Source organism: Mchenga conophoros, linkage group LG23, assembly GCF_057382185.1.
Source record: "Mchenga conophoros isolate Kocher_MC1m ecotype Shallow Benthic linkage group LG23, M_conophoros_male_GT1.1, whole genome shotgun sequence".
NCBI lineage: Eukaryota > Metazoa > Chordata > Actinopteri > Cichliformes > Cichlidae > Mchenga > Mchenga conophoros.
The window spans coordinates 12,075,117-12,088,622 of NC_140547.1; the positions used below are offsets into that span (position 1 = coordinate 12,075,117).

Here is a 13,506-nt window from a genome sequence, read left to right on the forward strand (position 1 = left end):
CTCAATATTAAAATACTTTGACACGTGGTGTTATTAATCGACACAGAGGCCTATTTTGGAAGGGAGACCTGCCTCTTAGTGTTTTTTAAAAGTTGTGCTGTAACTTTAAAACAACGTGGTCCCGCCTATTTTCAGTGAATCGCTTCGGATGCTGGCAAAAGTCGCGCTGTGATTGGCTGGAGATGACTGTCTATCGAAGCAGGGTCATTGTTCCATTGGTGCAAGACTGGCCGTCGTCTCTGACTCTCGCGGTACTGCTGCACGAAGATGGCGGCCGAACTGGTGGAAGCGATGGCAAGTAGAGCTTGGTTGGCTTTGATTTGATAGGAGACGTGCGCGGGATTGTGGGCTGAAAGTCACCCCAGTTGTGGGGAAACTGTGGGTTTTGTGCGAATATTATTAAAGGGTATTTACTCTTACAAATGTGGTGTATTTCAAGCACGACGAAACGAACTAGCCTATGGTGCTAAGGTAGCTAGCCTGCCTGGAAATGTTAACCAGGCAAGTGCGTTGGTTCACCTAGCATCACGCTGGCTCTGGAGGAAGACACCGAAAATGAATGATGAGACCATATAAGCGTGTGGTTGTTTTTGGTCTAGCCTGCTTTCTGGCATGTTACCGTTTGACGTTATTTGGCTTACAGGAATATCTGTTTGTAGTTCACCGGTTAGTTTATTGAACTGTGCACCTGTCAAAATATCTAGCAGTCGTGATCGAATGCCGAGTGTGAGAAGCTAGCCCGGCGATAGCGCAGGCTACACTAGCAACGTTCAAGTGAGGTTGAGCAGTCTGTAACGCAGCTGTATTTGAAGCTCAGCGGTTCAGTCGGATCCATCCATAAAGTCCTGTTTTGTTTTGTTTTTAAATATAGACATGAATTAGTTCTCCACTTATGTCTATTTCGGCCATGTCAGACAAAGCTGAGGCTTGTCTGGCGGCTAAACAACAACATCCCGTGTTTTGCCCCTAGAGCCCAGTTCGTGTGCTCTCTGCTTCATCATAAGTAAATAATAATTTTCTTTTAAAAAAAAAACGACCTCACATAGGATGATACGACCACATACGGTATTCATATAATCGATTCCATATGCTATGCAAGTATTGTATATAGGCTGCAGAAAATTGGCGCATATTATGTCGAGAATGAGAGATTTTGCGTTTACTTTGCAGTTCAATGTGCGTCTGCACCTCTTATGTTTTTACTAAATAAACATCCTCGCCTGCTACGGTGTGTCTTCAGCTTACATTTTTCGGATTGGTGTACAAATGAGGTTGTTAAGCCATAAACAACAAATTAAAATTATATTAAACAGTTAATGGAGCCATAAACATGCAGAATTTGCAAAGCTGTATTTGTCTTACATTTGTTGTGGACTGTAAACAGATTGTATGTATATGTTTCATGTAGGTAAGAACTATTGCACTATTTTCACATTTCTAGGCCACTAACAAGAAATAGTGGTTTTTAGGCACCTATTTCATTGTAACTGAACCTGCCAGACTATTCCTTTAGCTTTCTGTGTGTTAAATGACAGATAGTGTGGATGGAATTAGTGCGTTTCCAAGTTCTATTCATACTTTTAAGCCACCTTTGGAAGTTTATGGTTCTAAAGCCTAATTAACACTACCACAATTAGTGTGATCACTTGAATCATGGCCAAGCCATTGTTCTTAGAGTTGGAAGTGAACTTCTTAATATAGCCAGCTAATTACAACACACTTTAAATCCTCTATAGGATTAAAGTGACCAAGGACAGATGCTAATTTTAGCAAGTACCAAGCAGTTTGGTGAACAACTCTGTTCTGCATATAAGTTACCTGTAATTAACTCTGTGCATCTTCCAAGTGTTAAAAAGAAGTGTGTAGGTGTGTTTACGCAGGACTTTGGACACGATATTAAATTATTTCATTCATTTACTTAATAGATTTACTTGAGTAAAATGAAAGAATATAAACAACATGTATCTTCCTCTCTTGGACAAATGTGAAAATGGTAATTGGCATTGTATAAACTCCTTCATTTGAGACTTGAAAAAAAGTCTGAACTTGGAAATTAACTTTGTCACTTCAGCCTTTCCAGAAATCTAATTGTTTTTGTGATCCTGTTATATATTTTTTTATTTTTTTGGTCTTGTTTTCTCACTAGAATATGGTCAAAAGTTTCCGGGTCTCAGACCTGCAGACGCTGCTGGCCTCAATGGGTCGCAGTAAAAGTGGGCTGAAGCAAGACCTGGTGGGGCGTGCGTTGAGGCTAGTGCAGACCGAATACAGCCCAGAGCTGCTGAAGAACGTCCGGCAGCTCTACGAGTCACGTTTCCCTAAAACATCTGGATGGCTGGCTGCACGACGTCCGGAAAGTGTCCCAGTTAACTACTCATCCCTCAGCTCTTCCCCTACTGCCACCTCTCAGGGCGCAGACTACCTCAACGGCATTTCCAAACCGATCACCACACCTGCAGCAGAGGTGAAGCTAGTGCCACTGCCCTTCTACCAAACTTTAGAGACACTGCTACTACCAACAGAGCTAAGTGAGTGTGGACTATTTGTTAGGCTTTTTGTGTTTTTGGAAATTGTTGCATTTTTACTCGACGTTGAGAATTTGCACTGTTCTCTTTTTACAATGGATTTTGTCTCCATCTGCTTACAGTTGCCCAGAACAGTGAGAAACTCCAGGACAGTCAGTGCATCTTTGAGTTAACACCCAGCCAAGCAGACCAGATTCGAAATGCAAGGTAAAAAAGTCACACTGTCTGTTAAAACTGCACTTTAGGTTAACCCCAGGTTAATATAAAAATATCTCTGTGAAGCTCATTTTAATTCGTGACCTATTATTTTCTTAGTGAACTTCGTCCAGGAATCCGATCAATCCAAGTGGTTCTTAGGTAAGTTCCCAGTAAAAACATTCGGGGGGGGGGGGTTTGATTTTTTGGTAGTGACTGTGTCATAAAAATATCATAATTCAAACCAACGAGGACAAATTGCTTCTTTGTATATACAGTGTTTGTGTTTAGTCTCTTACAATAGAAGACCTCACTCATTTATTCCTCTGTTACTGCTCTCTGTTGCAGAATCTGTTACACAGACTCCATTGGTGTTCAGGAGGACCAGTATCCTCCCAACATAGCTGTCAAAGTTAATCAGTCCTACTGTCATGTGCCGGTGAGTTGATTAACTCTGAAATGTCCCACACCTTCATAATACAGACATGACTAAAGCTGGGCTTGTTTTCCTGTTTTGAAGTGTGTTCTCAATTATAGCTCATAGCATCGTTTTCAGATACACTCAGGGTGTCAGTCACAGATGTTTTACCAGGTCAGTGATAAAATGTCATAATATGACAATGATGGATAATATAACCTAATGTAAGTGTGTCTTGAACAACATAGGGGAAAAATAAGATTTGGGTAAAGATGATGTTGGCTTATCTGAAGACCTCAGGAAACAAAACTTTAGGAGGAAGCTCTCCAGCTGGCTGATACTATGTGGCTTAAGGTGTGCCACAAGAAATCAAACTGGCAGGGTAGCACCTAGATGACAGGTTAGGAGGGTGTGACTATGACCTCCCGAGGATTCAAATTTGGCCATAAATGTCTAAATTTGGGCTCCTGGCCTAATCCTGCCATTCTGTCTAGTACACAGATATTTTAATCTCTGACTGTTTGTACATACTGTGAATTGTTGAAAAGCTCCATTGTGCTTTAGATAACGTGAGTTCTAAATGTCTCAAGAAATTTTAAGACGTTTAAATTCCCTTGCCTCGTAATCACACTTTTAACCTTTAATTTGAACCTTCTTTTTTTTTCTTTTTTTAAGCTGCTAGCCTGATAATTCTGATAATTAAGTCATTTTCAAGCGGAATTGACATCTGTTACAAATTTCAGTCTCTTAAATATCAGATTTCATTTTTGATATTGTAAATTAGCGTTGGGTTAAAGTCTGAAAAATTTAACACAGTATTTCATTGCCATTTCCAATAATGATATTTATGATCGATGTAGAAAACTATAGTGAATGATGTTTTATGATCGTACCTTGCAAGCAGCAGCATTTATTTAAATGGGCTTTTCTACTCTACTGGAGCACTCAAAGTGCTTTATATAACATGCCTCTTTCAACCATCCACACACATGTCTATACGTACATGCATAATTTATAATATATATATTACCCTATTATAGGCCTGAATGAAAAGCACTTTGTATTCATACATGCTCACATTTGGGTGGATGCATTTGAGCACTTTGGGGTTCGGTATCTTGCCCAACAATACTTTGGCATTTGCAGAGATCAAACCACCAACCTTCCACTTAGTAGATGACCTGCTCTACCTCCTGAGCCACAGACACCCAGTGCAAACAAAATAAAGGGAAAATTCCATCCTTTTCCAAAGATCTGCGGTCATTCATGAAAGCACCTAATACATGATTGATTGCTACAAGATGCCAGCATCATTGTAGTGCAATAATAATGTTGGATGTACAGTAATAATAATAATGAAAGTAAGTACAGAAGAGAAAAAGTATGCATAAAGATTGTTTAAGTTACTCCCTTTTTATTGAATTGTAATCACAGGCTGTCATGTGGCTCTCACTCAAGGCATGTCGGGGCTTGTCTTGTTGTGCTAGCAGTAGAAGTGAACACGTGGCTTTGATATCATGATTTAACTTGTTTGTTTTGTTTTTTATTTGTACTGGTATTATCTCAAATGATATATGTCACAGCCCTATTGTAAACTGAATATTTTGATTGAAGGTAAATCAACAATTAAAAATATGACCTTCAGCTCATATTTGCAGGTTGGCTGTGCATGGTAAAGGAAACAATCCTCATTTGTGCTAAAAGTAGCGAGAACAAGGTGTCTGTTTTGAAATTATGAAAAGATATTTGAGATGAAGTATTACATAATTAACTGTTGCAGTCTTATTTATTTTCAAATTGTGTGTATTTTACAGGGATATTATCCTTCCAATAAGCCTGGTGTTGAACCTCGTCGTCCTTGTCGTCCTATAAACATCACTCCGTGGTTGCACCTCTCCAATGTCACCAACAGAGTCACCATCACCTGGGGAAACTTTGGAAAGGTCAGTTGAATCCTGTCTTTTGCAGCCGTAGCTCTCAGGGTTGTCATTAGCACAGATATTTTTTATTTATGTTTTTTTTAATTCTGATAATCTGTCCAGCTCCTCTTGGAAGGTTCTGTAATTCATCGAGGCATGCTGATACTTGTAGATCTTTGAGTGTTTGGCCTCACTCGACTGCATGTGTAATACACCTTTGTAATCACGGTTGCCACCACACTGAGTATTTTGAGAGAGTATGTGTGTAGACAGAAGGACTTTTGGTTAGGTTTGTTATCACATTTTGTACAAACAAGAAGGTTTGTGCAAATCTTGAGCAACTTCATTTTAGTCACAGCTTGATCACACGTGATGAAACGGCTCAATTTAAAAGTGTCGTGTACTTGAGGTAATGCACATTCCACACATTTTGTCTGCAGTTGCCATGTATAAATAATAAATTCACTGCTCAGCATGTAGAGTCTGTAAAAGTCTAAAATTTGCTTGGCCTAACAAGTTTCAGAAGAGGTCTGTGTGATATAATCCATAACTGGTAGGCGATATAGCCTCAAAATATCACTGTATTTAAAGAAAACTAATAATGATATTAGTGGCATTACACACACACACACACACACACACACACACACACACACACACACACACACAGTTTTATTGGCCGGAACATTTCTAAGTGTAAGTACAAAAATGGCATTTCCCATCCTGCTTTTGTAGTGAACTTTTGTCACTGATGACACTTCTTCTAATTAAAGTTTGATACAGTGATATAACATTAGTCAAATGTAAGCGCAAGAATAGCGTAGGGACTGTTGTCTCTAATCCCCTATTTAAAAATGTAAACACTATATTTGAAAAAAGCTTCACACTTTAATTTAACAATAACTGTAATAATTAACTATATAACTCGTCAGTGCTGCCCAGTATTGTCACATAATAAAACCGAAAATAATAATGGATTGTTATTATTTTCTCTCTCTAGCGAGTCTCATATATATATTTTTACGTGGATTAAATGGTGAATATTTCATCACTCGCCTGTGAATTGTAACCACAATCAAACATGGGGAACATTCTTTATACAAAATAATTTTATGTGCTGCTTGTCCAAGTTGCAGATTCACTGATGTCTCATAATCGTTAGAGAGGTTACCTTGTACTAGTTTGATGGTTCTGTTTCAAAATTTTGAGTGAATTCTTACAATAACATCGTGTTTAAATTCCACTGTCAGTTCCCGATTCTCTGTGGATAAATTCTTGTTACATTTTATTAAAAATCTGTTGATCTGTGTTTGCAGCGTTACTCTGTGGCGGTGTATTTAGTGAGGGTCTTCACCGCAGCAGACCTCTTCAGCCAGCTTAAACTCTGCTCAGTTGAGAGTGCAGAACGCTGCCGTGAGCGCAGTAAGTGATGCTTTTACACTCACCAAAATATTTTTGCTTGCAGCTTTCACATTCAGAGTAAGATGAAAGGTACACGAAGTCACTTCAGTGCAGAATGTAGGAGTCAATAACTGAACATTTTGTTTCTGGTATGACTGGATTTTGCACAGATGTGTGTCAAGGATCAGTTCGAGGTTGTTCTTCCAGTGTACACATTTTCTTTTTTAGTCCTGCCACATGTCTTTGATATTTGCACATTGTAAAGTAATGACATCAGACTAATAATAGCAAGCACTTGGAGTTTCAACACTAAATTTTGAGTTTTAACATAATAAAATAATTGTTGATGGCTAAAACCTGTGTAGGTCTAAGTTTTTGGAACATTGATTAGGATTCAGTAGAAACTGTAATCTTTAAGTGGAATCGTTATCAGTAAAAACGGTTTATATCCATTCTCGCTGTGTAGTTAATTTTAAATAATGTAGAATAATGTCTGGTACAGAATGTAATAACCGTGTACTTACATTTATCTACAGTACAAGACAAACTACGCTTCGACCCAGAGAGCGAGATTGCGACCACAGGACTCAGAGTGTCTCTCATCTGTCCAGTGAGTACATCCTGAACACAAATGGGGGGGCTTTAAAACACAAAGCAACTCAAATATGCATTATGATTTCTGCTCAGTCGGAGCAGAAAAGCAGGACAATCTACAGCGTAGAGGGAATATCTTCACTACATTAATCAAATATTCAGTTTAAACATTACATCCATTCAACCTTGGAGTGAAATCAAAGCTATGTTTATACTGCTGTTCTACAGTGAATATCCGTTTGTAGAAAGCTCATTGTGTCCATGCACATTTATTTAATACATTATTCAATAATAAGGTTTTGGGGTGTAAATGGCTTTGTGACAAATAATTGAGCAGTGTAATAGGCTGACTCTCTAGCGAGTCTCATCCTGTGGCCATACTCTGACTCCACCATCTTGGATTGCAGCTCTCAACGGCAGCCTTTGTGCTGCTCAGCAGCTTCTGTGAGCTTGACAGAGCAGCACATGAACCAGTTTTCCAGTTGTTATAGTGTCTGTTCGCAGTCCAGAAACTTGCAGCACACCTCCAGGATAGGATTGCCATTACCAGCTGCAGTCCAGCACAGTGTAGTGGGAATCCTGTCTGTGAGACAAGATCCTCTCTGAGGAAGCAGCTGACTCATAATAAGTAATGTCACACTGATGACCTGGCCAGCCTGAAAACACTACAGGAAGAACAAGGCCAAGCTGGATATCAGCGACAAACTTTGACTATAAGAGCAAGGTCTTTGTCAAATAGTAAAGTGATTTCAGATTGCTCCTTAAACTCATAAAACACTGCCAAAGTTATTCACCAGATATACCTGTGGGAGTGTGTAATAGATGGGGCCAGCTCGCCCACTAATGTCTGTGGGTGGGGAAACTCTGTGACCATTTGGAAGGAAACTTGTTTCCAGGACATCGATTGGCAAATACAGAGAGAAATGTTGTTTTAGTGCAGTGCGTGCTGTCGGAAAATATTGTTTCACAGTCCCGTGGCTCTGTTGTCATGCTGTGTCTAAAAGCCCCTCAATTTATTTAGCTATTAGAAAACTCCCAAAATGTTTTAAAAAGCATGATATCAACCGATATCACATCTGTTCCTTTTTTCTCGCTTCCAGCTGGTGAAGATGCGGCTTGGGGTACCATGTCGAGTGTTAACTTGTGCCCACCTTCAGTGTTTCGATGCAGTCTTTTTCCTTCAGATGAATGAAAAGAAGCCCACATGGACTTGCCCAGTCTGTGACAAGCCCGCTCCATTTGAGCTCCTCACTATTGATGGGTAAGGAGATGAGAGCATGCTTTGACTTGTCCCGCCCCTGCAGTTTTGTCAGTAAATTCTTAAAGTTTGTATTGTGTAATTTTGAGTACCTGTATGTGATGCCAGTTTGAGGAACATCATTGAAGCTGCAGAGATGTTTTAGGGATTCTTGATACAAGCTCAACCATGCACCAACATGTACTGCTTTCTTTTTTTTCTTTTTATTTGGTCTGGTATGAAAACTCATTGTGTTTCAAAATTTGTCATTCTCCACCTGCTGTTCATTTATGTTACAGAAGCGACACTTGTGCGTTTCATTTACCAGCACAACAGATAATTCTTAATACGAAAAGTATGTTAAAAAAAAAAAGCAATTTACAGTTTTGTTTTTGGAAGTTGTCAGCAGCTCTCACAAACACATCTTATTGTAGCAAAGACTGAAAGCTTTGTGCAACATATATTTACATTCCTTAAACTAAGTTTGCTTGAAAGACCCTTTTTTACCTGACCCAGGTTTGATATTTGAAAGTGTAATCATGAAGTATTGTTTTCCTAAATGGCCTTTCATTCATGAAAGAGATTAAAGTATATGTTGTGTTTTTCTTCATCGGAACTTCAGTGTCTTGACATATATATGTTGTAATGGCATTAATGGTATAATATAATAATGGTATTATTATTTCATTTCTAATTGTGCGTTTGAGTGAGAACTGAGCTATTAGTTTGATTTTCCCGTGTATAAACTTATTTTGTGACGTCTCTCTAATGGCCGGTGTGCATTTCAGGCTGTTATCTGAGATTCTAAAAGAAACGAGTGAGGACATTGAGGAGATAGAGTACTTAACAGACGGCTCCTGGCGACCCATCAGAGATGAGAAGGAGAGGGAGCGGGAAAGAGAACGCAGTAACACACCTGACTACCCAGTTGTTGATATATGTAAGTTTTCAGCCCTGTCACATCCCCTTGTCTGTAGTTGTTTTGGGGGGGTTTTGCACTGTGTGTGTGTTTGTGTGTGCTGAAGGTAATGAGAGTAAAATCTTCTTCCTTACCTTAAAATTGTATTCCTCTCTGTAGGCATTCCCGAAGCAAATGGCCATTCACCAGCCCACAGCAGCACTAGTCTGACGGCCAAGTCTGGAAGCAGTTCTGTGGGGATGCCAGGAGTCACGGGAGCACCTGCTGTGGCACCGGGTGGAGGTGCGGTGGTAGATCTGACTCTTGACTCTTCCTCTGAGGAGGAGGGGGGTGGGGCTGGAGGAGACAGCGAGGACACTGAGGACAGCGCCGACAGTCCTGCCCCAAAGAGGGGCCGATACAACTACGACAAGGACCTGGTCACTGCCTACTGACCCCACCACTCTGTCCCCTCTTAGACTGACACACAGAGACAGAGAGGCAGGGGCCTTAAAACGTGAGGACAGGAACACAGTAATCCACTAGATGCAACAACCCGCCCTTTTGCCCCAGCGTCAGAGCCTTTTAGCAGCTCTGGTTTATATCCAGGCAGGCAGACAAACACGTACTCAAACATGCACTGTCCATGGTTCTTCAGTCTACAGTGATAAGGATTCCTCTTTGTACTGTACACCACTGGAAGCTACTCTTACACTTCTTGATCAATTGTCACCCTACAGTGAACATCTGTACTGTCCTGCCTCTGCTGAAGAGACTGAATGGATTGAGCACCCCACCACAGTCACAACCCTTGCTTCTCTCTTTCCAGACTATTCCCACTCCGACCTCGTCTCTCTTTGTATATGACTTGGAATTCCTGGCTCTTTTAGCCATGGGCGTTCAATGTTTGCGTCTCTGATTTTTGTCACAGTTGTGATGCACAGGCAAGTTGAAAATGGAAGCTCCTCAGTAGTTTTTGGTAGAAGGTGGAAAACAAGTGAAAACATTTGTGGGAGGACACAGCAGAGATATCTGAAGTGTGATGCAAATTTAAACCTTTCCTATTTTGTTCTTTGTTGACAGAATGAATTCAAAGCTTGAAAGGGTTTTTTCAGGAATTTATCATTTTTATTATGAAATGGCAGGACACAATACTGGCTTCAGTGTGTGATTTCCATTTTTATTTTGTCCTTAGATAAAAAGAACCTACCTCAGTCATAAAAACTTGGCAGACTGACCAGAGAGTAGCTTTGAAAGAAGACGGAAGAATTGACGAGTTTTTCTGAATCCAATTTTACACTGGATATAGTGTTTTCCTGCATTTTGTTGTTGTTTGTTTTGGGGTTTTTTTTTTTTATTCCATTGTTTCATTCAGCTCTGATCCCTCTGTAACAAAAAAAAAATCTTGGTTGAAGGAGAGTTCGAGTATGAATAACCAGGCTAACTGTAGGAGTGAGAGACATTCAAAAACTGGTCAGCAACTGTTTCACTCTGTAAAACATTTCTGCAGTTGTGTCTGTAACAGGAATTCTTAGGATTGGTATCTCAGAATTCCACATGGATCTAGCTCATCAAAATTACTGCGTGGCAGCTATGCCAAAGCAGACATCTTTTAAGAGTTCACTGAGGGGAAATGGTTATGAGGTGCCTTTTTTGTTGAAGTAGTAAAGAGTGAAGCCTATGGTTTTAAGCGCAGCTGAGCTAGCCATTAGATGAGAACCCCAGTCCACGACCGCATGTTTAAATCAATATTTTCCAGTCAAGTGGACAGAACAGGATTTCAGAGTCATCATTTTATCCCACAGTTGTGACCTGCTTTGAAACTATCATATTTATTTAAGACCATGACATTCTCTTAATAGTTTGTGGTAAATCTACATAATACTTGGCATAGTTCTGTATAGACTGGAGCTCTTCATTGCTGGTATTTGGTGTGGAGATGTACATTGATCTGTGCTCACGGCTCTGCTGTTGAACGCTGCTTTCTTTGCCACTGAATGAATCCGACCTGGGTCAAAGTGCCATTCGGAGTATTTTGCTGCAGTGGGTTCAACATGTCTGACACAACAAAACTTAATGAAGTGTCATCGAGTGCAACCCCAACAAGTTGAAAGTCATTGATTAGGTTACAGATGGTCGTGTCTGGAACAAGTAGCGCGCTTCAACCAGCAGCCCTTCTCTGCCTACTTTCAATGTAGATAAGGTCATATCTATTTGATGCAATAGAATTGGACTTTAATTGCTACATGCTGTAGGCTTACAACTTCCTCTGCACCTGCACTAATATTGTCTATATGTGATGGCTGCTCCTCACACAGGGATCAGTGTTTTCTCTGCATTTACTGCTTGGGATTGGTGGCAGTGTTAACCACAGCTACAACTTCGATTTTTTTTTTTCCCCCGTTTTCTTATTCTAGATTTTGATTGTAGATTTTTACCCAATTCTGTGTTGTTAAGCATTTTTATTGAAGCTTGTAGCTAATCTTGCATATACCCGTCTTGTAGGCCCAGAGGAACACTGGCTCGGATCCTATCCTCCTGTTCTTGGTCAGTGCTGTAACATTATCGGCAGAAGGAGTGGCTTCTTGGAGTAACATTAGAGTTGTTGTATTTACTTCACCTGTCTGCTCCGCTCTGTGCCACCCCCACTGGGGAAGCAGTAAGAGAGACTCTGGGCATGCATTTGGGTTTATCTGCAGGGGGATCATCAGTGTTGGTTTCAGAAGAAGAAGAAAAAAACTTGCTAGAGCTGTTTGCACTTTCATGTGATGCATTCATCGACTTAATAATGCTTTATTTATTTTAAAAGCTCCCATGTAGTGCGTATTAAGGGACCCCCGCCCATTGTGAACATTTGTCATCATTCGTCTTGTCCATACGAATCAGAAAATGTGAAAGTGGACGCGGTCCTATTCCACCGTGACAGGGTTGGAAAGGCGTTCTGCATGTTTTGCTTCCCTTTACTGTCAGCACAGGATTTCTTTTGACTTGCTCAAGTGCACAGAAATGACATATACACATCAATCTGAGGCCTCACTGTTCCAAGTGCATCCTCTGACGTCGTTGATGATTGAAAAAGTAGATGGAGTCAAATGTGGTCTTCCATTTTTCTTCTTTTGACGGCTCACAAAATCAATATACAGAGAAAAATATTTTGGGAATCCGCACAAGACTGATTGATGGCATTTGGCCTCTATCGCATCAGTGTGTCCCTGAAAAGATATTTAAGGTGCTTTGAAGCAAAATATTGTAAAGAACTCTAATAGCCGCCTTTAAGGCATTCTGCATTTGTAATTAACTGCTATACATATGAAAATCACGTTTTTCATTTGTTGCTATGTTAGAGAAGGTCATTATTTGTTTGGCTCTCCTAAACTTCTCATTGCCTTGTGGTTAAAGATGAGAGATGGTGCAGGTAGTTGCTGTGGAACTGAGCCAGGTAATTTTGCAGATTGGGAGCTAGAGAGCGAGCTGAGGGTCTGGTGTTTTTGTAGTGGCATCTCTTCTTGTAATAATGCATAAGGTAGCATGGGCAGAGGCTTACAATCCATGATGTAAATGTTTTGTTTTTGTTTTGTTTTTTGTTTTTTTTATATATGTTCATATTAAAGACAATAAAATTTAAATAATATTTTATTAAGCCTTGAATTGCCTCCAGTTCCTATAGGCAAGTGGAAAATAAGAAGTTGTAGAGGGCAGCAGCACTGGAAGCTGATGCCACTCACTACTGGGAGGACTGGTTAACATGTGGATTGTCATGTTCTGTACCAAAAGCTCAGATCTGGGGACTCATTTGATGCCTGTTGAGGATAAAACTGTAAAATTTAAAAAAGGAAAAAAAATGATCGTATTCTAACAGCTGTTATTGACGTGTGGAATTAATTAAAAATCAGTTCTTAAAAACAGCAGTCTGCATTTTTTTTTTTTTTTTTTATCTTAGATTTTCTGAATTTATTGAGCTGGGCAGCCTTGTGATGGATTGCAAACTTTGAACTGTTCGGCGTGCCTCATTTTCTTAAAAAAGGTACGCTTCAACTCCAGAAGAAGAAAATGTGTTTTGAATAAAATCCATCCCGCCTGAGTATCAGGGAGGATTGTGGGGGTTTTACTGTTTTAAAAATAAAAGATTACCACTGGTAACATCACTGGGATGTCATAGTTACATGAAATATTTTGTAAACTATTTTTGCCATTATTAGGCCGTTGAGTGCTGACAGGAAATGAGAACGATAGCGATCAGTAGCGTACTGGAACAATGTCACACTGCAGTCTAAGTGGGGATTCAGGTTTAGCACAACTGAAACCTTTATATTCATCAC

General features: G+C 39.9%; 1 protein-coding gene across 1 annotated transcript; it reads left to right on the plus strand.

Annotated features, from left to right (window-relative positions):
• The first annotated feature begins 223 nt into the window (after positions 1-223).
• pias4a (protein inhibitor of activated STAT, 4a) lies at positions 224-13,090 on the plus strand. The gene is made up of 11 exons (XM_085264867.1): positions 224-294; positions 2,147-2,528; positions 2,648-2,732; positions 2,841-2,882; positions 3,069-3,159; positions 4,953-5,081; positions 6,374-6,479; positions 6,995-7,068; positions 8,153-8,313; positions 9,078-9,229; positions 9,368-13,090. Exons 1-11 carry the CDS (start codon positions 268-270, stop codon positions 9,640-9,642), a joined length of 1,524 nt encoding a protein of 507 aa, XP_085120993.1. The 5' UTR covers positions 224-267; the 3' UTR covers positions 9,643-13,090.
• Positions 13,091-13,506: the final 416 nt, after the last annotated feature.